The sequence below is a fragment of the Rousettus aegyptiacus genome, unplaced genomic scaffold (assembly GCF_014176215.1).
Source record: "Rousettus aegyptiacus isolate mRouAeg1 unplaced genomic scaffold, mRouAeg1.p scaffold_m13_p_14, whole genome shotgun sequence".
In the NCBI taxonomy this organism is placed as follows: domain Eukaryota; kingdom Metazoa; phylum Chordata; class Mammalia; order Chiroptera; family Pteropodidae; genus Rousettus; species Rousettus aegyptiacus.
Genome location: NW_023416289.1, coordinates 12,793,363 through 12,817,956, shown reverse-complemented (window position 1 = coordinate 12,817,956; position 24,594 = coordinate 12,793,363). Strand labels below are relative to the sequence as shown.

At 44.8% G+C, this 24,594-nt stretch overlaps 2 protein-coding genes and 1 pseudogene across 3 annotated transcripts in view; 2 read left to right on the top strand and 1 right to left on the bottom strand.

Annotated features, from left to right (window-relative positions):
* SNTB2 (syntrophin beta 2) overlaps positions 1-9,416 on the top strand; it is a 79,787-nt gene extending 70,371 nt beyond the window's left edge. The window contains exons 6-7 of the mRNA XM_016164730.2: positions 270-454; positions 2,115-9,416. Of these exons, the coding sequence (XP_016020216.2) occupies positions 270-454; positions 2,115-2,207 (278 nt within the window). The 3' untranslated portion in view covers positions 2,208-9,416. The remainder of the gene's footprint in view (positions 1-269; positions 455-2,114) is intronic.
* Positions 920-1,038, bottom strand: LOC118611672 (annotated as a pseudogene).
* A 3,390-nt stretch (positions 9,417-12,806) lies between the features above and the next one.
* On the top strand, positions 12,807-22,973 carry VPS4A (vacuolar protein sorting 4 homolog A). 2 transcript variants are annotated; one of them, XM_016164804.2, is made up of 11 exons: positions 12,807-12,989; positions 16,045-16,156; positions 16,244-16,391; positions 17,744-17,802; positions 17,899-18,018; positions 18,513-18,669; positions 19,243-19,391; positions 19,755-19,836; positions 20,066-20,285; positions 21,298-21,438; positions 22,136-22,973. In XM_016164804.2, the coding sequence occupies exons 1-11, from the start codon at positions 12,969-12,971 to the stop codon at positions 22,235-22,237; spliced, it is 1,311 nt and encodes a 436-aa protein (XP_016020290.1). In that variant the 5' UTR covers positions 12,807-12,968; the 3' UTR covers positions 22,238-22,973. The 2 variants fall into 2 exon arrangements, with proteins under 2 accessions (XP_016020290.1, XP_016020279.1); XM_016164793.2 differs by having other exon boundaries at positions 12,809-12,989; positions 17,741-17,802.
* The last annotated feature ends 1,621 nt before the right edge of the window (positions 22,974-24,594 follow it).

Sequence of the window (24,594 nt, the reverse complement as noted above, 5' to 3'; positions counted from 1 at the left end):
GCCAGCACAAGTGTTCAGTTGATACTCACTGAATTGAATTGAACTGAATCAGATCAGATGTCAAGACGAGTTATGGTAATTTCTTCCTTATCTCAATCAAGATGTTGACTTGAGTGTCCAGAACAAAACTCACTTTAGGAGGTTCCAAATAGGTTAGGTATCACACATCCTCAAGAAAAGATTGTTTCCTTTTTTGAAGTCAGAAGAATCCCCTTCCACTCGCTAACTGAAGTAGGAACTTTATTAATGTTTTTGCTTGTCTTCAACAGGCTGCATGTTAAATGGCCAAGAGGTAAGACTCACTATCCACTATGAAAATGGATTCACTATCTCCAGGGAAAATGGAGGTCCCAGCAGCATATTATACCGCTACCCCTTTGAAAGGCTGAAAATGTCTGCAGATGATGGCATCAGAAATCTGTATCTGGATTTTGGTGGTCCTGAGGGAGAACTGGTAAGAGAGTTTCTGAAAAACATGTTTTTTCCAATAGGTATTCTCTTTCTTTCTTATCATTTCTTTCCTCTTGTATGGAAAATTATGGACCGATATTCCATTTTTGGCAGGTAACTGTTCTTCAGGTTTCAAGATGCATTGGCTTTTTTTTCCTTTTCTCCACATTAGGCTTTTAGAAAAAATAAGATATTAAATACTAAACATATTAAATACTAAATAAATTCCATCCCTTGCTGTTATCAGCGGTTTGTTGGGATAAGAATTAAAAGTAATAGACTTGGTTGCTACAGAAATTCTACTGATCAGAAAAAAGATGCAGCAATATGTCCACATAGCTATCATCGTTGTTTTTTTTGTTTTCTTGTTTTTTTTTTTTTTTTTTTTTTAGGTGAGGCAACTCTTGGTTGACCTCACAGATTGCAAGGACCTCGTTAGCTTACAATCCCTTATTTTTTAATTTTTTTATGCCTACAGCACCTGGTCTTCCTAGGTGGTCTCCCATCCAAGTGTTAACCAGGCCCAACCCTGCTTAGCCTCCAAGATCAGATGAGATTGGGCTTGTTCAGGGTGGAAAGGCCGTAGATAGCTATCATCTTTTTTGACCTCCATGTCCCTTAAAGGAACTGTCAACAGGAATTCATGATTCCTCTTACAGAACTAGAGATTTGGAGAGTGTACTTTAGAAATCATAAATTATAATCATAAAGGAGTAAAACAGTGCCTTCATCTCTTATCAGTATTGAGCCAGTAGTTCAAGTCTTAATATACATGAAATCTTATGTCTGTTGACACAGTCACAAGAGGTATACATTTGGAATCTTGAAAATTTAGAACTGAAATAGATCTTAGGGATAATGTAGTTCAACCTCCAAATGAGAAAACTGTGGCTAAAAATCTTATTTTAAATGATGAACCTGTAGGAGACTATGGAGAGGCCATGGGCCCGGGCTTTCAAAAGCCTGACACATTAAAGTTAAATGTTCATGTCTGTTAAATTAACTTCTATTAATAGCAGTTGCCATTTAGCAAGTAAGGTGTTAGAGTATTATTGGCTATTTATATATTTTTAATCTATGCTTTGTATTTAATATGTATAAAGTTTAGGGATTTATTCAGTGCTCTATAATTTATATTTTTCATAAAGTTGTATCTGGTACCAGCTGTCCAGATTAGAGGCCTGCACTTAGGAAAGCACAACTAGCCCTCCTAACTAGCCTTAATAGTTGTTATTCCCACCACAAACCTATAAGGGGTGTCAAAAATCATACCCATACATGATCGCTCTTCAGCTGAGTTTACTGTGGTTCCCATCGGAAATAAAATTACAAATAATGGTCTCCATATAGGATATTCCTTTCGTTTACATCCTCTACTTTTCTGTACTTTCTACCAGGCATGGCGGAACCCAGTATAGCACCACTTGTACCCTAACTGTGGATGTGAAACCTCACACTGGTGTTTAATTATGACATGGAATAACTTAACTTCAGAGTATGTTCATTTGTGGCTTTAAGTTCCCAAGAGTTTCTAAGCTTTGTCACATTCTTTATCCAAGTTCTTTTTAAGAAGTTGAACATCACGTCTAAACCTATTTATTTTGCATGTTTGTTTATTAAAGCATCTGTAGATGGCGGTGATAATTAATGTCCTTTCTCTACAGACCATGGACCTGCACTCTTGTCCGAAGCCGATTGTATTTGTTTTGCACACGTTCTTGTCAGCCAAAGTCACTCGCATGGGACTGCTTGTATGAGCGGCAAAAAAATCAGAAAAGAGCCTTGAATGTTACAAGAAGTATTTCCACCTAAAAAAAAAAAAAAAAAAGCACAAAAAGAAAGCTCTTTGCTCTCTCCTCCAGCACAGTGCCTTGACAAGGACCTACAAATCACTGCTGAACCATAACATAACCATGTTTAAAGAGCTATCTTGGCTAGAAATTCTAGGACTCTAATAAGCTCCAAAATGAAGCTGTCGATTTATTGTCTAGTTTCCTAATGTGATTTCTAAGTAATTCAGCTTATTTCCCTTGTTAAGAAGGGTGGCTCATTGTTTTTCTTTTTGGACATAGTCAAATATCCACGTCGTTTTCTTTTTCTTCTTCCTATAGGATTTATTTCAGACTTTGCCTTCATTCCTTGCTTAGAATGACTGTCTCTTCCCAGGTGCTAGTTTGCAGCAGCCCGTGCTTCTTGGTCATTCCTGAGAAGTTGTACATTTTGTTGGTGTTTCCCGTCTGTCCTCACTTGCTCTTTCCACCCTCGGAAATCCTCGAGGTGCATCACCAAAGCGTTCTCCCATCCGTCCCGGCTCTTGCTACATCCCACCCTGGCCATCACTTCCCGCTACATCGCAAGCTTTGCACTCCTAAGTGATAACTTTAGGTCTTAGAACTTGCAAAATTTGATTTGCCTTGCCTTCTACTCCCTTTCTAGTGGTGACCAAGTTGAAAAGCAAGTTGGAAACCACTGCTTTGTCAGAAAAGTTTTGCTTATTTTAGGGTTTTCTGATTTTACCTTTGGTAGGAGCCAGGGGATAAGATTGATTTTAAAAGAAAATCCTCATTTTAGCCTAAGCCATTGTTTATTGCTTACCAAATGTGCCTTTGGTTAGGGTTAGTGGAGCTTTATTAGTCACTCTTTGAATAACTGGATATCACTGCCGTTCCAAGGAGATCATTCTATCCTAGATCCCACTAGGCTAGTCTTTGAGGTGGGTTTCCTTATTGGTATCTTTTCTAGTGGGCAGATATCTTTGAGGAAGACCAATTCTGGTGAGCAAGCATATTTAAATAGTAGAATTTGTGGGTGAAGACAGCTTTGCAGCACAAACAACATGTCAAGCTGCTTTGGGTTCTGTGCACCCATATAGGATCCTGGCTCTGGCCCTTTGTGGCACCAGAGTGGCATGAACAAGCAGCTGCTAGTTCAAGACTCAGCCTTGGCTTAGTAATGCATCTTATAGTGGGCAGGGTGACAAGACCATGGAACAGCCACCTGGGTTTTGCCAAGCATTGCCAGATGTCATTAAGACATAGTAGCAGTAAGTTGCTGATTTTGTGGGACTGAAGAACACATTCAGCTTGTTATTTCTAATCATGAAGGAGATATATACCTGAAAACTTTTGAAATAGTATAATAGCTATATAAAATGTCAAGATTAGCACAGTCCCGGGACTGAAAGAAAAGGTAATGACTTGGATGTTTTCTACGCTCTCTGAGGAAAGGTCTAGGAATAGTTCTCATTTCCTAGATTTATCAGGAGTGCCATAAAAGGATGTGAACACTACAGAGGGTGGAGGAGGGCGGCGCTCCGAACAGGAAAACACAACAATATGTGCAAAACATGAGGTGTCTTGTTTGAGCGCAGACTGACCGTATAGGTGGACCGTGTGAAAGAGCAGATTCGTGAGCAGAGTTCTAGTTAGACATTGTAACCCCATTGCCTTCACACTGTCCATAAGTCAGCCCTTGCCCGTGTGCGGTGAGATTACCCATATGCAGAGGTTGGTGAGAGCTGTCTGTTCTCCCGAAGCTCCAGTCCCAGAAATGAACTGTCTGATTCACTTAAATAACTTTTCAAGCCAAGGAAGAAAAAATATCCTGAAATGATTTCTGGAAGAAGAGTTTCAATACATAATACCCTCAGACAAGGGAGTTTAGACACTCTTTGCAGTGAGAGTGTTGTTAATCTGAGAAGTTGAATGATGTAGTTAGTCACAGTCATTTGCAGCAAAGCTATTTGGTTGAGGTTTTCTGCATTAGTGTGGAAGGCTAAAAAGATTTTCAGGGGGAACTTCTGAGCTATGCTGCTCGTTAGTTAAATGAAAAAGATCTGTAAAAAGAGTGCGATTAAAAATGTAGGCAGGAGAAATAAGTCACGTGTGCAATTCAGGTCATTTTGCTCAAGCTTAAACTGTCATGTGCAAGACCAAGGTCCATAGGGTTTTTAATATCTTTTGAGTCTTGATGTGAAAGGAAATTGTATGAGGGTTTTCCTTCGACCATTAGCACCCACGAGAGCAAGGGCCCTTAAGCTGCTTGTTTAACATACTTCAACAGCTTTCCAATCATGGGTGACCAGGTTGTTCTTCAATTAAGTGTGTTTGTGGGATTTTCAAACCACAAATAAAGTACTTTTTATGAATGAGACAGCCATGAAAAATATCTATGTATTTTCGATCCCTGGCTGGGAATCCACGCATGAGGGCTGACTGTGTACATTACTCCACAGCCATTTTATGTAAGGAACTTGACCATCTGTGGATTTCGGTATCCGTGGGGGGTCCTGAAACCAATCTCCCATGGTTACCAAGGGGGATGACTGTCGCTAAGTTTTGAGGGGAGTCAAAAGTTAAAATGGATTTTTGACTGCACAGGGAGTCGACACCCCTAGTCCCTGTGTTATTATTCAAGGGTCAACTTGTATTTTGTATTTAAATGCCAAAATATGGCAAATTATTTTCAAATGATAACTAAAAATGGGCATTTTTGATATTTCACATCTTTTATAGAACAGCTAACTTTTCATTTCTTTTTCATTTCAAATTAGGAAAATCGTTGAGAATGTTGTGGGCTTCCATGTGTAGAATGTAAAGGACTTGCAGAGTAGTGTCCCCCTCATTTTGATGGACCATTTCCTGTGTCCCCAAGACCTAGGGCTTAGACATCTTCTCCATATTCCACACAGACGCCTATAAAATAAAGGCTCAGTTGTTATTTTTCTGGAAAAGGTAAGTCCTTTCCTAAAGTCATCAAATGAACCTTACTTGGAAATTAGTATCTAATATTTTATATGAAGAAATACTTTATGTTTATACAGTATTTATTAGATAGTTGTAACTGTAAACTCACCTACCTAGTAGATAGAGTTTCAGGTTAAATATTGGGACATGTACAGAAATCAAAACTATTACTTTAAATGTCATTCACCTATTTTAAAGCCATGTTTTAGCACTTTTTAGGCCAGGTAAGGTCTAATAGTGCCTGTTTTTATCATCTGTAGTCTCACAAAGTTTATTCTTAAAAATTATTGCATGGCAGAAGAGATCGAATTATTTATTTCTTATATTTTTCTAAGTGGAAAAATCTCACTAACAAATGATTAAAGTTGTAACTGATTGTTTTAATTTATCCTCCTAAGCAGAATGGTAACAAAACTTTTTTTCAGCTAATTAAGTCACTTAGCTAATAAACCAAAATTTATTCTTTTAAAAAATTAAGCTGTGTGGAATCTGGACAAGAATATGTTTCTCCCAGACGAACAGGTATCACTGTAAATGGTTTTAATGGCCAAAAGTGTGACTGACCACTTTTGAAAAAAAGATTGTAATGGATAGTTTTTTAATTTTGTGAGAACCTCCAGGTCTTTTTTTTTTTTTTTTTAATTTATATGCACATGGATATATTTGTATGTTTTCAAAATCATGGAAGAATCTCCATATTTTTTAATGCAAATTATCTTGTAAGCTGCTATGCAAATTCTATTAAAAGCCCTACCTACTTAAAGAGTTAACACTTTTAAAGCTTTCAGGGAAGACCTGTAGACTTAAGCACTTTCTCTGCTTTTTTGTATCTTATCTTGGACACGTACGCTGAATTATGTTATTATTTTCACTGGTTATAAGCTATTGATTGTACATAATATTTAAACCATCCAAATATCCAGCATACATTTCCATGTCGTTACCACCCACTATTGACGCCATGAATGAAATGGCTGGTTAGAAAGCCAAAGGTCGTGTTTTTTCAATCCCAAATGAAGAAGTAAAATGCCAGATCTCTTTTGTCTCAACAGCATATTTTTTCTGGTCTGATTTGAATATCTGTGTAAGAAAAGAGACATTTAAATTTGGGGTGCTGCTTAAACTTTTAAGTTGAATTTGACTATAGTTATATTCATTCTGTTTGTATATCTTATCAGGTATATTATATGGCAAGTGGTGTTATATTCTACCTGAAGTTTGGAAATTTCTTTCAGTTAAATTTGAATTGTTACAGTGGCTCCTGTAGATGAAAACAGAGGAATCTGCCATCTGCTACCATTCTTTCTCTGTGTCCCTGTTTTAATTGCTTGGAAATCTAGAATTATTTTGACGTTCCATATACTGTCTTTAAAAACTGACAGCAGCAGTTTTCTCCATCCTTCCCCCCTTTTTAAGCTATATGTTTAAGATTATATAGATACTTGATAAATATGTGATGATAGACAGTTCTGAAATAATTATGCTTTACATCAGGATTATGTTTTCTTGAGCAATATAGCTAGCTATTCCTATGGTATAACAATATGAAGTGAAATTTATACTGTAATAGACTGCTGAAGTGGCTGATGTGAAACCCTTTTTATATAAAAAAAAAAAACATCTGGCAGATAAGTGATAAAGTTCATCTTAATAAAGGATCGAATTTCAAGTTAAGGTAAGGTACAATAAATAGGCACACAGAGCACATCTGTTTTCTTGTCTCTTTTTGACACTAGCTAATCTGCCAACTGGAAGAATGATTGTTATTTATTAACTTGAAAAAAATATTTTAACAAGATTTCTTCTGTTGTTTCAAAAACTGATAAACTTGAATTTAATCTCTTGCCACTTCTTATGCTTCCTTTCCACTTCAGGTGACTGAACCAAAACATATTCTGGTTTTTAAAGTGAACCTACATTTGATGTAATGCATAAATACACAATTTGCAAATGATTGCTTACTATCCAGTGAACATTTGGTTATATTCAACAAAAATGTACCATGTAAACCGTAATCTTTGAATTGCCCCAAAATAGATTGTTTGAAACTAAAAAGCTATCATAGAGAAACAGTACTTTGTTATATTGTGAGATTGGGTATTCTGATAGATTCTTACTTCTGAGTGTTCTAAGTACCTTACTCAGTTTTATAGTTATCTTGACCTCCATGCCATTGACATAGTTTTTGAGTCCCTCTTTATCCCAGTCACATATACACCCTGGAACCAGATCATTGTCTCACATCTTCCAAAGTTTTGGAAGTCTCTTGTGAATAGACAAAAGGTTCTTTGGAGGCTTAGAGAAAATTTGAAGTTGCAGGCCTAAATAATGATACATTAACTCTTATCGTCCTTCATCTAAGAAGCATTTATTAACATACAGTTCTCCACAGACACTCTGAAGGGTCCAAAAGAAAGTTCTTGCCTCAAGTAGCACACAGCCCATTACTTCTCAGTATACCATGCCATCTTTCAAATCAGAGGCTAAGTCACTGACCACTTCATATTTTTACCAAAGTACATCTGAAGTTCTCATCTGGAAAAACTGGAAAATGTTTAAAAGGATGCTCGGCCTTTGGTCCGTGCCAGCATGAAAGAACTCCAAGCACATTTAAGTAGGTTGATCTTTTCATCATGTATAATTTTTTAAATCCAAAATTAAGATTTTAGTTTGGGAAGGAGAACAGTTTAGAATATCCTTAGTAAGATAAATCACAAGGAAAATTAAGCTGTATTGCTCAAAGTTGATCAACGGGAAAGTCTTTTTAAAGAAATACTTCTCTTAACTATAAACAGCAAAGCTAAATGTATATTTCATGTACCCCTCTCCCCCTGATTTCTGAACTGTGCTGACCCATTCATTTTCACACTTATACCCTTAAAACATCTCATTTGATGAAAGTCCTTACACATGGTAGGTGGGATGTTTCTTCATAATGAGAGATCAGAATGAAGATATTTAAAACTCAGCAAAATTCCACTTATTCCAGAACACTCTGGCATTCAAACTCAGGAACAAGGGCAGCTGAAGAAAATCAGAAGTCAATTTAATTTTCCCATGGTTTTCATACAGTAACAGTCCTTTTCTATCCACCTTGGCTTCCACTTATCACTAGGGTCAGCCTTTCAGGTAACAGCCTTCTCAAGCCCAGAAAGTACCTGAGCTATTGTGATTGAAACAGCACAGGGAACGTAGTCTCCTAGGCTACTTCCTTCCCCTTTGTTTTCAGGTGTCCTGGACTTGTGCACACAAATTAGGTCATGCCCCCAGTGTCTTAAGGATCTTTAAACCTACCCTTTGACAATCAGGTGCTAATGATTATATATTGGAACCAACACATAAGTATTATGTAAGTGTCTGTTCTTCCTAGGTTGGAAGAAGTGCTCTCCTTCTATCTCGGTCCTTTTCACGTGGGTGTCTGAACACATGTTTTCACCTCTGTTTTGTAAATTAATAGAATTTAGGGGAAAGGAAATTATTAAAACTAAGTTTTGGGTTTGGAATAATCATGAGTCTTGATGATACTCTTCACAATTTACAGCAAATCCGCCCTTAAAAGAACCAGTTTTAGTTCTTTTTCTCTCCAATATAAGACTCCAGTGTTATGTTTACAATCCGTTGGATTGGTTCAGCGTGATAAGACCTTGATGCCGAAAGAATTGTTTTCCTTTTGGTATCAGACCCAAGGTCTTTTAGAAGATAATGTGGTAAACCACTACCTATGAAGGCCTATTCTGGCTAATCTGTGCAAACTCTGATTATACCCACTTGTTTGTAAATCTGTCCCACACAACTTTCACTTTTGTTAAGTATTAAGACTTAGAAAGCTAGAATAATACTTCTACAAAGAATTAAAAGTATATGATATTCTGTTTTTTCCTTTTTTAGAATCCTGTATTTAAACAAGACTTCTTTTTTAAGTATTGTTTAAAATTTAAGTTTCAAATCTTCTGGCATCACCAGACTACCAAACCGAAACCCATGTCATAAAACAGGGCAGTATTTGTGTTCCTTTTTTTTTTTTTTAAAAAAAAAAAAGCTTTATGTATGTGTACTCTATAAATACAAATGCATAGACAACACTTTCCCTTGAGTTGCACATCAACACATAGCATTGTATATTACAATGAAAATTTGTAACTTAAGGGTATTATATATATAAGTACATATATACCTTTGTAACCTTTATACTGTAAATAAAATATTGCTTTTAGACTTGTATTTTTTTCTTTTTTTTTTTTTTTTGTTAAAATAGTTTCAAACCTACAGGAAAGTTTTAAGAACAGTACAACGAACTTCTACATCCCCTTTACCCAAATTTCCCAATTGTTAACATTTTACCACATTTATTCCATTACCCTCTCTTGTTTTCTTCTTACATGATGCTCTGTCAGCCTCAAATTCTCTAGTGTGTACCTCCCAAATACAAGGACCCTCTCCTGCATTGCCACCACACAGCCCTTCCCAGTGAGGACACCAGCACTGGTATACCATGACTACCCCATCCACAGACCACATTCAAATGGTACTAATGTTTGTGCCATCGTCCTAACGTTTCATTTTCCTTTCTGGCACAGGATCCTAGGATCTTATCCTGTACCACATGTTGCAGCGCGTTGTCATGGCATTTTAAAGCAGATTTAGGGCAACTCCAAACTTAAAAACCCAGTTTTGGTTCTAATCCCATCAGTGACTTTCTGTGAGATGGGAGCTTAATCTTTGGATCGATCTGACTTTATCATACTTTGAGTCACACTGAGGAGTGAGAAGGGAGATGGTTTCTCAGGAACTGTAGGAATCAGCGCTCCATATATCTGTGTGTCAGTCCCTCCCTTTCATGTGGTATCAGCGAAATTTTGCCCTGGCCCTACCTCTCCAAAATGTTACTTGATTCTAGTTTTTATTCCTCCACACTGCTCGCGGCCCTCATCTGAGGGGTTCCTTAATAAATTGTTAGGAACCAACTCCTCAGCACAGACTCTAGAATACAGAGTTTGTATAGTCTGATTTCATTAGGTAGTATTAACTAAATGCAATTGAATCACTGGTCCAAGCTGAGTGCTAAATTCTCAGTATCAGGATTAATCTAGAAAAGTGCTGTGCAAGAAAGAGCAAATGAAATTGTGCATTTGTAAGTCAATGACTTCCTGCTAAAGTGTAGGAGCCCTTAAGTGTGGGAGCTGAGAATATGATTTCTGCTCTAGTGAGAAAGATGGAACATGAAGTTACTGATTCAGAATCATAAGCCTAAACACACCCCATGTGCCAGCCCACAAATAACTTAAATTTAGTGTCTATTCCCTCTTTCCTTCCTCCACTTACTCCCCCATCCCCAGCAATGGCAACACCACTGCAGAACTGAGGGGTTCTCAGAGTCTATTTCCAAGCTGTCATTCAAGGAGAAAGTCAACAATGGATAACCAGGTGAGATGGGGACAAGATCCCATTTCCTGCCATCAGAAGCAGGAACAGTGTCTGAATGGCAGGCTCATGAAAGACAGAAGCTAAGCAAAAGATCCAAAAAAGCTGAGTAGGCAAAACAAAGAGAAGATGAACACAGCCAGTGGATCGCAAACCCAGCCCTTGCTATGAGCTGAACTGTGTCTTGCCAAAATTCCTATGTTGAGGTGTTCTACCCGCAGCACCTCAGATGTAACTATTTGAAGACGGGTTTTGAAGAGGTGACTCAGTAGACCCTGTGAGGACACAGCAAAAGCATGGAGAAAAATCCGAGGCAAATTGGTGCCTCTATACAATAGAAGTTGCCAACCTTCACCAGGTTTGCCCTTAACACTACTCACTTTTAGTTCACTTGAAATGATTTCAAACCATTTTTACTCTCCTCAAACCCAAGCCTCCCACCTTCTCTCTCTCAGCAGCTTCTCTTCCATCTAATTTACTGAGAAAATAGAAGCCACCCAAAGGTAATCTGCCAACTTCTTGCTACCTTCCAACTGATGTAGATAGCTATCTTCTCTCCTATTATAATGTCTAAAGCCAGCCCTCCTACCTAGGTGTTGATCCCATTCCCATTGATAAACCTTTACTAGATCCTTCCTATGAGTTTTTCAAGCATACTCAATTCTTCTCACATTAACAACTATCCAAAACCCCCTCCTGGGCCCTGCAATTCCTGCAGCTGTTTCTCTAGGCCTCCCTTACTTTTCTCCAAGCTTCTTGAAAGTCGTGCCTCCTCAATGGACTGCATTTCCTCAGGACCCATTCACTCCTAGCCCACTGCAGTATGACTTCTGCCTCCATCGCTGATTGAAACATCTCTGGCTGAGGCTTTCAATGTCTTACATACTGCTTTCTGCTTTCTCAGCTGTATTGGGTACTGTGCTCCCCTCTCCTTATCCACAGTCCTCCCGCCTCCTCCCTTGACTGCCAAGACACTCTTCTGGTTGTCCTACCTCTCCAGATGCTTTTCTGAGCTTTTGCAGCCTCATCCTCTGGTCGGCTAACAAACCTCCAAGTTCTGTCTTAAGATCTCACTTCACCCTACACTCTACTCTTCCCTGGGAGACTGTATTTGTCCAGCTTCCATTCCCACCTGTACCTGGATGTCTCGCAGATGTGTATCTCCAGCTCTCATCATTTTTCTGACTTCCAGATGCATATATCTAACACTTGATATCTCAAAGGTTCCTCACACTCATGATTTTCCTCACTCCTCCACCCACCCCAAACCCGGACTTTAGACTTTGTCCAGTATTTCCCATCTCAGTAGCAATGGCCCAGGTGCTGAAGCCAGCAACCCAGGAGTCATCTCTGTCCCTCACCATATCCCATATCTAATCTATTTCCAAGTGCTTATGATTTGCCTTCCAAAACCTTCTCATTCTGTGTATGTCTTACCAGGGCCCTCCCTCTAGTCTTAGCTTTCCCTCACTCTTCTGGGCCACAGTAGTAACTTCATATACAATAGCCACTCCATCCCTGCAATCGGTTCTACATCCTACGGCTAGACAAAAACAAACAAAATAAACAAGTTTCCCATTGTTAGGATGAAACCCAAAACTTGGACTACAGCTAAGTGTCCTAGCCTCTACCCCACTCCCCAACATCAATTCACATCACTTTACAAAGTAAGACTTTGACTTACTTTCTGCTCTCACTTATCTGAGCCATCTTCCAGTTTCTTCAGTTCCACCAGTGGCCTCTTTAGGGCCTCAAGGCCTTTGCACAAGCTGTTTCATCAATCCGCAATGCTCTTTCCCAACCCCCTTATCCCTCAAACCTCCACTTAAATGGGAGCTTTTCTTCACCCCCTCTGTCTTGGGCAGGTTGCATGCTACAAAAGCCAGAAAAGGTAGATGCTAATTATTAGTATACCTTATTAAACATCAGGAACTCAAAGCTCTGGGTACTTAGGTTTACTGTAGCAGTAAAACTGCCCATAAACACTTCTATTCTAAGTTGAGTCTAGGACTTGAGGAATCTATCCCTCCCTGCTTCTGGCCCCGCCCCCGTCCCGCCTCGCCACGCCCCCGTCCCACCCAGACACGCCCCCTGTCCTGGCCGCCCCGCGGCCGGGGAGAGCAGTGCCTGCAGTACCCGCCGTGGCCGCGGGGGGACAGCCGCGCTGCTCGGGCCCGACCGCTCTGGGCCGCGCTCCTCGCTCGTCCTCGGACTTGGCTCCAGCTGCCAGCGGCCACTCTCCCAGCGCTGACCCGGCGGGCTACCCGCGCTGGACCCAGCACCTCGGCTCTCCGGGACCGCACCGAGGCCGCAAGCAGCGCCGCGGGGTGTGAGGCAGACCCAGGAGATGAAATGACAACGTCAACCCTCCAGGTAGCTCGGCGCGGCCCGGCCGGCTTGCGGAGGCGGAAGGAGGCGCGGCGGGGCCTGCGGGCGGGCAGTCGAGCTGGCGGGAGCCTCCTCGGAGCCGCGCGTTCCTCGCCCCGCCGCCGCCGCCGCCGCCGCCTCCGCCCATTTCTGTGTTCACCTGCTCGCAGCTGAGGGCCGCCTCCCGTTCAGAACGCCCGGCCAGCAGGACGGGGCCGAGCCCCGACGCCGCTATGTGCAGCTGGCGCCTCGGTGCCGCCGTGGGGCTCAGCCTCACCCGGGCCTGTCAGGCGCCGCGGTGAAGCTCGGGTCCGTGGTCCGGCCGCTCGCTCTCCCCCCTACGCCTGCCTCCCTTCCAACAAGTCCCGGCTCCTTCCGCGGCCGCCGATTTCCTCTCCTCGACCAACGACCCTTCATTCATTCCCTAGATCTTGCAGGGTGGTGTTGGGGTGGCGCCACCTGGATGCATGACGGACCCATCCTCCAGGTGCTGCCAGTTTTGGGCCGGAAAACATAAACATCTCAGGCCTCAGACCTGGGTTTGAATCTCGAATCTGCCACTTGGGCACTTAACAAGTATAACTGACCTTGGGCTAGTTACGTGATGCTGGAGTCTCTGGTTTCTTGTCAGTAAAGTGGGATAATACCCGGTAGGGTCGTTGAGACAGTGGCTCTAGATGGAGTAATTCAGGTACAGCATTGTTAACACGGGGCCGGCTACATAGTAAGTGCTCAGTGATGACATACAGCGTTTGCAGGAGTTAGTTACGACTCCATGGAAGAAGAGGCATTTGGCGGGATGGGTAGCTTTCAGATTCCTGGAGGTGTTACTTCAGGTGGTGCAAGAAGTGGCGACAGTGAGTAAGCTACCTGCAGATCCAGCCTGCCTAGACAGTTTTTGTATTTTACAGGTTTTTTTTTAAGTGGCTTTAGGATATAACTCACATACCACATAATTCACCTGTTTAAAGTGTACAATTCAGTGCTTCTAGTATATTCGGAGTTGTGCAACCATCACCACAATCACTTTCAGAACATTTTCATCACCCCAGAAAGAAGTCCTGCGTCTTATAGCTGTCACCTGCCCCTGGCCCAAATCTCTGTGTTCCTCCCAGTCCCTGGCAACCACTCATCTACTTTCTTTCCTTATGGATTTGCCTATTCTGGGCATTTTATATAATTGGAGATTATACAATATGTAGTTCTTTGTGACTTTTTTTCATGTGACATAATGTAGGTTTTCACATTTTTCAAAGCTAAAAGGATTTCATGATATGTGAAAATCATGAAATTCAAATTTCAGTATCTATAAATAAAGTTTTATTGGAACACATCCCTGCTCATTCATTTGTGTATTGTCCATGGCTGCTTTTGGGCTACCAAGTCAGAGTTGAGTCATTGCTACAGAGATTGGCCAAGAAAGTAAAATGTTACCTGTCTGGCCCTTTATATAAAGTTTGCCAGCTCCTCTGTCAACACATCTTCTTAATCCTTTTCTTTTCATCCTCGTCCTTTATAGTACATATTGCTAGATACGTGGCAGGGCTGGCAATTTTGTCACCTTACTCTCCTGTTATACAAAACTGTGCCTCTCTAAATTGTAACTGAGGCCTCCTGCATGTGAAAAACTGTGTGGTTGCCAGAAAAATCTGATATACTGTTAGGTGCATTAATTAATAGAGTATTGAGAAGGAGGGCAGCGATGGGCCTGCTCCACCACGTCGGGGGCAGAGCATACCTGGCGTGTTGTTTTGAGCCTTAGACCTAAGCAAGAACATGTATAGAGTGAAAAAGTCCAAGGAACCTGTAGGCATTTGTTCTGGAGAAGAGAAGCCACCAGGGACAGGAACACCCCTTTCATGTCTTATCTGAAGGGCTGTCGTGAGGGAGAGAGTAGACAAGTGAAGCTTGTATTTAAGCTAATTATCCATTGAGGAGGTTCAGGGTTCCTAGCCATTCTCTATTTGTAGGTAGTGGAGGGAGCTGAAGCTTAAAAATAGTAATACTCAGCTTTCCTCATCCCTTCATCCTGGTGTGTTAACATCAACCTGGCCTACCCTGCCCATCTGTTAGTTTTGTAGAGCTGTCTGTGTCTTTCTTTCTGAGACTTCTTACTTTCAAATGGGGAAGGGCTGCACAAATGCCTGGGCCCCGCCAAGAACTGGTCAAGAGGTTTATTTGCTGTGGATGTAACTGTGTGTATTCAGTGGGATCTGCCCACCTGGTGTCTAGTGCTGTATCAGCTTGAGGAGCTTATCTCTGGTAACACTTCCTGGATTGGTGAAGTTGTAGTTTCTAAAACTGGATATGTATGTGTGATGCAGCTGCCTGAAAGATAATGCATGCTTGAAGTTCAGTCTAGAGCACAGGCCTACAGGATTTATGAGATGCATAAAGTTCCTTGAAGGTTTTGGAGAATGTTCCCCTCAGTCAGCAGCACATATACGCCTCTGGGGTAGGCAAGCACTTTTTGTACTGGAAATACATCTCTTCCCTGGCTATCAACTCTATGAAAACTGTCTTCTTTTTTCAGCCTAGAGAAGCAGGTTTAGCCAGTAGAAAGAAGCAGAGATCCCTTTAAGTCCATCTCAGGTCGATGAAGGACTTTCCTAGTTGGTGAGCTCTTCGCTGGCCCTCAAGGTCAAGTGCTGTTTCTGGCCTCCATGCTGTGCAACACAAGAATCAGTTGCTTCTGGTGTTTCCCTTGTTCTAGGCTCTGAGTCCAGCTCCGTTTCTCTTTCCTTTGAGGCATGGAATAGAAAGCAAACTTTCCCTTTGAGCCCTAACCCGAGCTATTCGATCAGGCTTCCACTTGCTGAAACCCAGAGCGAAGACTGAGAAGAGGTCGTTTTTCACTGTATTGAGTGTATTGTGAAGGGGGATGGCTATCTTTTGAAGGTCTTTCTAGTTAGCATTGGAAAAGTAGGTCAACACAATGGTCGGTGACTGACAAGTTCCCAGGTCTGGCAATCCCTGTCATCAGTGCATCCCTTCCACCTGGGACCCCAAGGGCTTTCTGGACCTCTTGGGAAGCACCGAGCCATTTGCTTTGCCTTTCCAGAAAGCCATTGATCTGGTGACAAAAGCCACAGAAGAGGATAAAGCCAAGAATTATGAGGAGGCGCTCAGGCTCTACCAGCATGCCGTGGAGTATTTCCTACATGCTATCAAATGTGAGTCACACACGGGCCCTCCACAGCCACAGAGCCCTTGCAAGAGGAGGGGGCTCACAGGTACCCTCTCTGGTTCCTTTTTTGCAGATGAGGCACACAGCGACAAGGCCAAGGAGAGCATTCGCGCCAAGTGCGTGCAGTACCTAGACCGGGCAGAGAAGCTGAAGGATTATTTACGAAACAAAGAGAAGCACGGCAAGAAGCCAGTCAAAGAGAATCAGAGCGAGAGCAAGGGGTGAGTACAGAGGCGGGGAGAACTCAGCCGGGACCAGACCCCCCATGAGCTTGTGCCCTTTTTCTGTGGTGCTGTCATTCTTGATGCCAGTGCTGCCTTGGACTTCCACGGCACCTTTCTTTTGGGGAGAATTCTACTGAGAAGAGTGATAATGGCCACAGCTGCTTTGATCAAGCACTTCACAGAATACTTCCATGTACATTATCTCATTGGCTCTGGGATGGGGAGCCAACGTGGAGGTGATGAGCCTTGGACTCAGCAGTCAGACTCTCCGAGTATAACCTGGCTCTGCCACTTCCTAGTCGTGTGGCCTTAGACAAATGCCATGACCCCCTGTGCCTCCGGGCTTCTCATCTACAGGAGGGGGAAGATAATAGGACTTCCCTCCCAGCATTGCTCTGAGGAACGAATGAGATGATGGGGTGAAGCCCTGAGATTAGAGCTTAGCGTGCAGTAAGGATTAATGTTCGCTACTGTTGTCATCAGAGTTATCCTTTTCATCTAACGGATGAGGCAACAGACTCAGGTTCAGAGATTGCGAGGTCACAGAGCTGATACCTAATGGTGTTTGGACCCACACCCAGGGCCTGTGTTTCTGACTCCAAAGCCAGTGTTCCTTCCACAGTTTCTCTCCTCATGTCTGCAGTTTGTCTACCATGGAGTTTCCAGTTAGCTGAGCACAAAGGCCAGTGTGTCTTAGAGGTGAAGGGAGGGTCCTGGGCAGGAAGGTCATGGAGTAGGAGAGAGCTGGGTACTGTGTCAGCTGCTTCACCACAGTTGAGAGGCTCTGCTCCTGGCTGGAGAGGATTCCCGTGAGTGAGACACACTGAGGAAGGGGCGGGAGGCCAGACATCTCCAGGGGGACTGCAGGAGTTTGGAAGGTGGCAGCTCCCTTGCATCTAGATAAGGATTGGGCCTGGGGGAGAACATGACTGTGTTCCTTTTCCAGGTGCTCCCCTTAGACCTAAGAAGACTTATTTCTTCCCCGAGGCATAGCCACTTGGCTGTCTTGTTTTGAGTCCATATGAGAGGCCAGTGACAGCTCCAAATGCTTGCCTGGCTGCTCTTGAAGTCCAGCCAAAGCATATGTCCCTCACCAGCCTCTAGAAAGGACACACGTCTCTTTTCCTATTCCCTGATGAAGATATGAGCATGGGGTATGACAGTTTCCTAGAGGACCCACTGTAGGCCCTGAATGTCTTCGGGGTACCCATTCGTGGGTTTCTTACCACTGTTGAGGGGGGGAAAGCATTTCTTTACCACCATGCTGGCAGCCAGAGCTGCTCTCTGAGACCTTCTTTGCCAACTGACTCTTGTTTCAACTTATCATCTTCTGTCTCCTTTCCCAGCAGTGATAGTGACAGCGAAGGGGATAATCCAGAGAAAAAGAAATTGCAGGAACAACTGATGGGTAAGAAGCTTGAGGCCCCACGGCAACGGGAGTGACGTGTTGAGGGTCCCCTGGTGGGTCGAGGCTCCAGGTTGAAGGCTTTGCCTCCCTCTGCAGGTGCCGTTGTGATGGAGAAGCCCAACATCCGGTGGAATGATGTGGCTGGGCTAGAGGGGGCCAAGGAGGCCCTCAAAGAAGCCGTCATTTTGCCAATTAAATTCCCACACTTGTTCACAGGTAAATGTTGAACCCCTGTAGTCCTAGATGTAAAACCATCAGACTTCTGAGGGAACCAGCTCGGGACTCCCACGCTGAAAGTGTCCAGGAGCAGGTGATGACTTGGTCCCCTTTGTTCTTAGTGGGCGAGTCCTGGCCTTCCGTGGGCTCCCACTCTGGAAAGGTCCTGGGGCTTTCTCACTGCGGTCATCTAATCCTTGGATTCTCTCTGGTGTCAGAAACCTTATGACTGGACCTTTGACTTGACCAGTGGGTGGGCAGGGTCAGGAAACAGTGCCAGCCAGTGTCACTTTGCAAGGTTACAAGGGTCATGAGCCAGGGCTGGGACCAAGCTCTCAGCAGGTAATTTAGTTTCCTCTACTTCTTTGCTCTTAGAATCAGTTGTCCTGTAGAACTTTTTATTTCTGATATTTATAATGGCTAAGTCCCCTCAGATTTTTTCTGTTTCATTTCCCTAAGGGAGGAAGCTCACTGCAGTTTATTCTTTCTTGCAGGCAAGCGTACCCCTTGGCGAGGGATACTGCTCTTTGGACCCCCTGGCACAGGGAAGTCCTACTTGGCCAAAGCAGTGGCAACAGAGGCCAACAACTCCACCTTCTTCTCTGTGTCCTCCTCAGACTTGATGTCCAAGTGGTTAGGGGAGAGTGAGAAGTAAGTCAGCTGCCAGGCCCATCTCTGCTGGCAGCCGTGGCAGCTGCTGGTGGTCCAGCTTCCCTGCCCTTGGGATCATCTCCCTGAGGAGCTGCTATTGGATGTCAGGGAGAAGTAGCCAGCTTATTGGGCGGGACACTGTCCTGACCAAGACAGAGAAATTGAAAGGGAACTTGGGAGAGATGAATCCTCAGAAAGGGAAGGGAAAGCACTCATAATAATTGGGTTTCAGGTACGTATCCTCTGTTGAGGACTTATTATAGTTAACTTATTCCCCCATACTGACTCCCATTTTGCAGATGATGAAACAGGCTGAGAGGAAGGGAAGTGACTTGTCCTAAGTCCAGAGCTAGTCAGTGGGGCTGCCAGGATTGAAGCTGACGCCAAGACTTGCTCTTCCTCTTGGTATAGTGCTGCCAGAGGATTTGTTACCACCATTCCTTCTGAAATCCAAGCATGATTATAGTCGCTACCTCCCCGTAGGAAGAGCGAGAGGAAAAAAGTGGTGACTGGGACCCTGGCTGGGCGTGTGTGCAGGTGTCCAGGTTCCAACCCTATTTCTCACTTTCACAGGCTAGTCAAGAACCTGTTCGAGTTGGCCAGGCAGCACAAGCCCTCCATCATCTTCATCGATGAGGTGGATTCCCTCTGCGGATCCCGCAATGAAAACGAGAGTGAGGCTGCCCGAAGGATCAAAACGGAGTTCTTGGTCCAGATGCAGGGTGCGTGCTGGTCCTGGGGTTCCTCAGTCCACCTAAAGCCAGCCTAGGGCTTAATTATTTAGCCACAACTGAGTTTGATTGTCCATAGAGTAGAGGGAAATATCAAAAGCAATTCTCAGCTCCATCTCCTCAGGCCTTCATTGTGGAGAGGTCACTGTGGCCTTTGCCCGCTGCCTCCCCTCCACTCCCCGGGCAGGCAGGGCTGCGGGGCTCCTCACCCCCAGTAGGCTGGTTAGGGCCCCACCTGAAGTGGTAGAGGAACAGCTCCAGTTCAGGGTACAGCCCCCGAGGCCCTTTCCTGCCAGTTCCGACTGATCCTTGCAGGTGTTCTGAGCCAGCGTCTGTGTTTCCCTTTCTCTGCAGGCGTGGGGAATAACAATGATGGAACCCTGGTTCTTGGTGCCACAAATATCCCGTGGGTGTTGGATTCAGCCATTAGAAGGAGGTGAGTCTTCCCCAGTAGGAGCTAGGGGCCAAGGTCTTCTCCAGCCATGGTCAGTCCGCTGCTGGCGGCTGGCAGTGAAGCCTGACCCCATGTCTCTGGAAGCTTTACCGTGTCTGCATGGTGAGCAGGGCCCTGAGTGAAGCCAGCTTCTGGAGGGCCCTGCTGGGCCTCTTCATGAAGACTGTTCTGCCATCTGCTCTCAAGTCCAGCCGTGTGCTTGGCTCTCCAGGTTTGAAAAGCGGATTTACATCCCGCTGCCAGAGGAGGCCGCCCGTGCCCAGATGTTCCGGTTGCATCTGGGTAGCACCCCCCACAACCTCACGGATGCCAATATCCACGAGCTGGCCCGGAAGACGGAAGGCTACTCAGGTGCAGACATCAGCATCATCGTGCGCGACTCCCTCATGCAGCCCGTTAGAAAAGTACAGTCAGCAACACACTTCAAAAAGGTGAGTGGGCCGGCAAGGAATTGCTCAGAAAGCGTCCCAGGAAAAGGGCTCTCTGCCTTTCTTTGTCAGCTCCCTGGTGCTCAGTGACACATCTTGGGTCTCCTGGCCTGGGGTTGTACCTCCTCTCCCCTTCCCTGCAGTCCTTGCTTGAGGGTGACCATCTCAGATTGTATAATCCTAGAAGGTAGGGTGCCATGGCCGTCACCTCTGCCACCCCTGGAGTCAGTGCTGTGCTGTTGTGTGTGGTAGGCCCTACTCAGTGTCTGAAAAGTGGTGGGAACAAAATCACACACCATCAGGAGGAATTCCGTTCATGCAGCAGATCTCTGTTGAGTGTCTACCGAGGGTCCTACTATGTGCCTGGCCTCATTCCAGAAGCTGGGGAGATACTTGTGACTGACCAGCAGACAAAAATCCCTGTTCTCCAGGATCTTCCTTTCTAGTGGGGGAGACAGGCAAGAAACAAAAGAAAGATTCGTTTCTTAGAGGGTTGTGAGGGGGAAGATCGAGCAGGGAGGGAGGTCTGGCTTTTCTGAAGCTTGGAGGGGGATGGGCAGCTTGCACTCTTAATAGGTCACTCCGGGTGACATTCGAGCCAAGAGTTGAAGGAGGTGATGGAAGAGCCTTTAGATATTGGGAGAATGTTGCCAGTGGAGCAGATTTTGGTTGGAAAAACATTTTTTGATGTCACTGCATTCATGGTGAGATATGAATTAATGAGAAAGAGGAAGATATCAAGACATTCTGGGCCACAAATTGAGATTCTGGAGAACAGTGGCTGGAATTGCATGCTAATTACAAACCTCTGAAATCAGACTTTGAACTATTTTGGCCGCTCAGCCTGAGAATTTTGAAGGAGCCCATCCCTCCTCAGACTGATGACCTAGAAATCCAGGCATTTGTTCACATCTTCCCCTTACCTTCTCTTCAGGACTCAGAAATCTGAGCTGTCCTACCCCTTCCCCAAACACCAAGGGGCAACCCCTCCAGCCAAACTCCTGTTTGGTTCCAGGTTTGTGGCCCTTCCCGCACCAACCCTAGTGTTATGATTGATGACCTCCTGACCCCATGCTCTCCAGGGGACCCGGGGGCCATAGAGATGACTTGGATGGATGTCCCTGGTGACAAACTCTTAGAGCCTGTGGTTTGTATGGTAAGTGTCCAGCTGGGACAGAGGATAGCATAGAGCCCAGAAAACTGGGGGCTTGGGTCTAAGAATGAAAATAAGCTTCTCCCCTTCTCTGTTTTGGGTTGTTGTGGTTCCTCCTAAGCAGAGATTGGCCTTTGGGGTTCTTGCTGTTAGACTCTAGGGGCATGGGGTGGAGGCTATAGCATTTTCTTCACCAAGGAGTAGTGGCCAGGTGATGTTACCACCTCATTCCATGGGTTTGGCCTGTTTTGCACACAGATGGGACCAGTAAATGTGTGTCAGCACGGTGCGACTTGATGCAGTTGCATAGGCAACCTCTCAGCTGACTGGTCTTCACCTCTCCTCATCCTAGTCTTGCCCATTCTGTATGGCAAATGTCTGCCTTTGTCACTGGTGTGATGGGCATGCAGTTAGAGCTTCTCATGGGAGTTAAGAGATGATAGGAGCTTAGATTCTCTCAGACCAGAAATAGGCCAGTCTGGAAATGACATGAGCTGCCTCAGGAGGGAAGAGCGTCCTGTCACAGGAGGCAGTCAGGCAGAAGCCAGGCATCCATAGGGAGTTCTGTGTTTGGGGCTGGGGCTAAGGCTAACCTTGAAGACGGGCCTCTTCCCACCCTGGACTGCATGAATCTGTGCCACTGGGAGGCCGAGGACCTGGAGCCTAGCTACTCCTCCGCCACGTGCTTTTGTCTTTGCAGTCGGACATGCTCCGGTCCTTGGCCACCACCCGGCCCACCGTGAATGCAGAGGACCTCCTGAAAGTGAAGAAATTCTCAGAGGACTTTGGACAAGAGAGTTAAAAGCATCTTCACTCTGATGACCATGAAGGTGGGAGGTTGATTGGGGTAAATTCATGAACTCCCTGTGTCGATGGCCAGACAGGGCTCCAGGGCTCATCCTAAAGTCACTACAGTGTCCCCTCTGCTGCCTGGTTGCTAGCCGAGGCGCAGGAAGGAAGGGGCTCCCCCGGCGCAGAGACGCAGAAGCACATTCGGCACCCGGTGGAATGCTGGCTCTTCCTACTTCCTCCTCCCCCGCTCTGGATGCTCACCAACTCCTTGTCCTGCCCCTCCATGGCTTATTTTGAAACCTTTTTTTTTTTTTGTTCACTTAAATTAATGCTGCTTGGAATTTCATCTTGTTTATAAAGTTAAAGTCACCTGAAAGCATCGAGTGGGAACAGCCCTGCTGTGTGGTTGGTGCTGCAGACCTGCAGAAGCTCCCACAGCCCGTTCCTTCCAGACCCAAGTTTTTCTCCTTGTGAACAGAATGGATGGTGCCCTGGGTCCCCAGGCCAGGCTCTGCCTAAAAAGGCCAAGAGTAAAGCCGAGCCATTCAAGCCCTAGGTCAACATCCTGGGCCGTGTCCTCCCTGCAGGAGTGCTATTTGCGAGCACCAAGCTGTGTAGGTCAGAACAAGTGCAGGCAGCCAGGCGGGTTTCACTGCTGCCTTTTCTTCCCTTTAAATGTGAGAATACTGAACCCAGCCACTGCCCTGTCCTGGAAATGGGCTAATAAATCCTTTTCCCTTCTCGAACTATCTGAGTGATCTCATCTTTGATTCTTGTCTGGGACTCTCTGAAGGTCATGCTTGCTTCCAGTAGAAAAACGCTCCGGTTTTCTCAGCTGTCTTCTCTTCAGCAGAGTCGGAGGAAGTGGGAATGTCACCACCTGCCACCTTTCTTAGGCCCGTACTCGTCAGGTTTGTGAGACCTTTTTCCCCAGAGCCTCTGAAGTGTGGCCAGGAGTGTTTGAGGCACCTGGCCAGTTCTTCCCGTTGTCCAGCCTCTAGATCAGAGGCTCAGACTGGGAGGCCTTTGGGCCAGATGTGGCCTGCAGCTGTTTGGTTTGGTCTGCCTACAACATTTAAAAATCAAAGGTAGATGTAAAATTCAGATTTCCGCTTCCGAAAGATTAGTTATTGCTGGGCCTGTGTCCACGTGAGGCAATTTGTACGCTGCAGCTGAGCAGGGGCGGCCCTGTTCAGAAGGGGACATGCTCTGCAGCCCACCCATCCCCACATAGACTGTTCACCCATTTGCATTGCCTGCCCAGCCCTTCTGATCATTTGTGACCCCCGTGAGGTACCCAGGCCCTGGAAACGCTGACGTGGAGCAGAGTCAGCAGAGGCCATCACATTAATACAGAATGTGAATACACAGAGGAGGCCTGGTCCTCTTCCCCCTCCCCAAACTGGTATCTTTAAACCTGATGATGGTAGCCTTGCACTGTCATTGTTTCTTTGATCTGGTTAGGCGTGTCTGCTGAATCTGCCAACTTTTGCTTGGTTTCTTGAAGGCATGGGCCCAGTGTTCCTCTCCCTTGCTGGCAAGTTAGCCCTGCCTTGTTACCTGGACGGTCAGCCAGCCTGACCACCAGATGGCACTTAAGCAACTATGATTAGAAATTTTGTCATTTGCTCTGGAGCTACCCCATAGTCCTTGGTTAGTTAGCTATGTGCTCTCAGCCACCAATTTCTGTTTGTAAATGCTGAACTGGAAGCTGGGGTAGGACACTGCTCCCTGCCTGTACTGGTTCGTTTCAGCTAGTTGTGTTTTTTTATTCTGCCTCCAATTACCTTTACTTGAATCAGAAGATCTTTTGCTTTTTTTTTTTTAACCTGCTTCCTCATTCCCACTGCTCAAGCACATTGACAAATCACAGGAGTTAACAGAAACTTTAGGACTCCTGTGGTTCATCCTTATAGCTCTAGTCACGGCTTTCACAGATGCCCAGTGAAGCCAAACTAACCTTACACTGACGGTGTGGCCTCACCGTCTGTTAACTATGGCTGTGTGCAGAGGAATTCCGCCCCGCCCCCCCCCCCCCATCCTTACTCTGAAATTCACGTGTTCCATACCTGGAATTCTGTCAAACCTGCCTACATAGTTTTCAAAACTTTCATTAGCTCAAGATGCTGATTTGTGTATGTGGTTTTTGTGGCTGATATATCTGCCTGAGATGGAAGGGATTTTCTTTATTGGAAATGCAAGGATTTGTTGCCTTTGGGCTATGGTGTCTGGACTAGCTGACCAAATCCTTCATCCTACGTGATTTGGTTACACCAGTAAATCTCAAATTCTCAGCAACAGAGATAGTCTCAGGCTTTCTCCAAGGTCCACTCTGAGCAATCATTTACTTAGTCCTCCAGGTCAGGA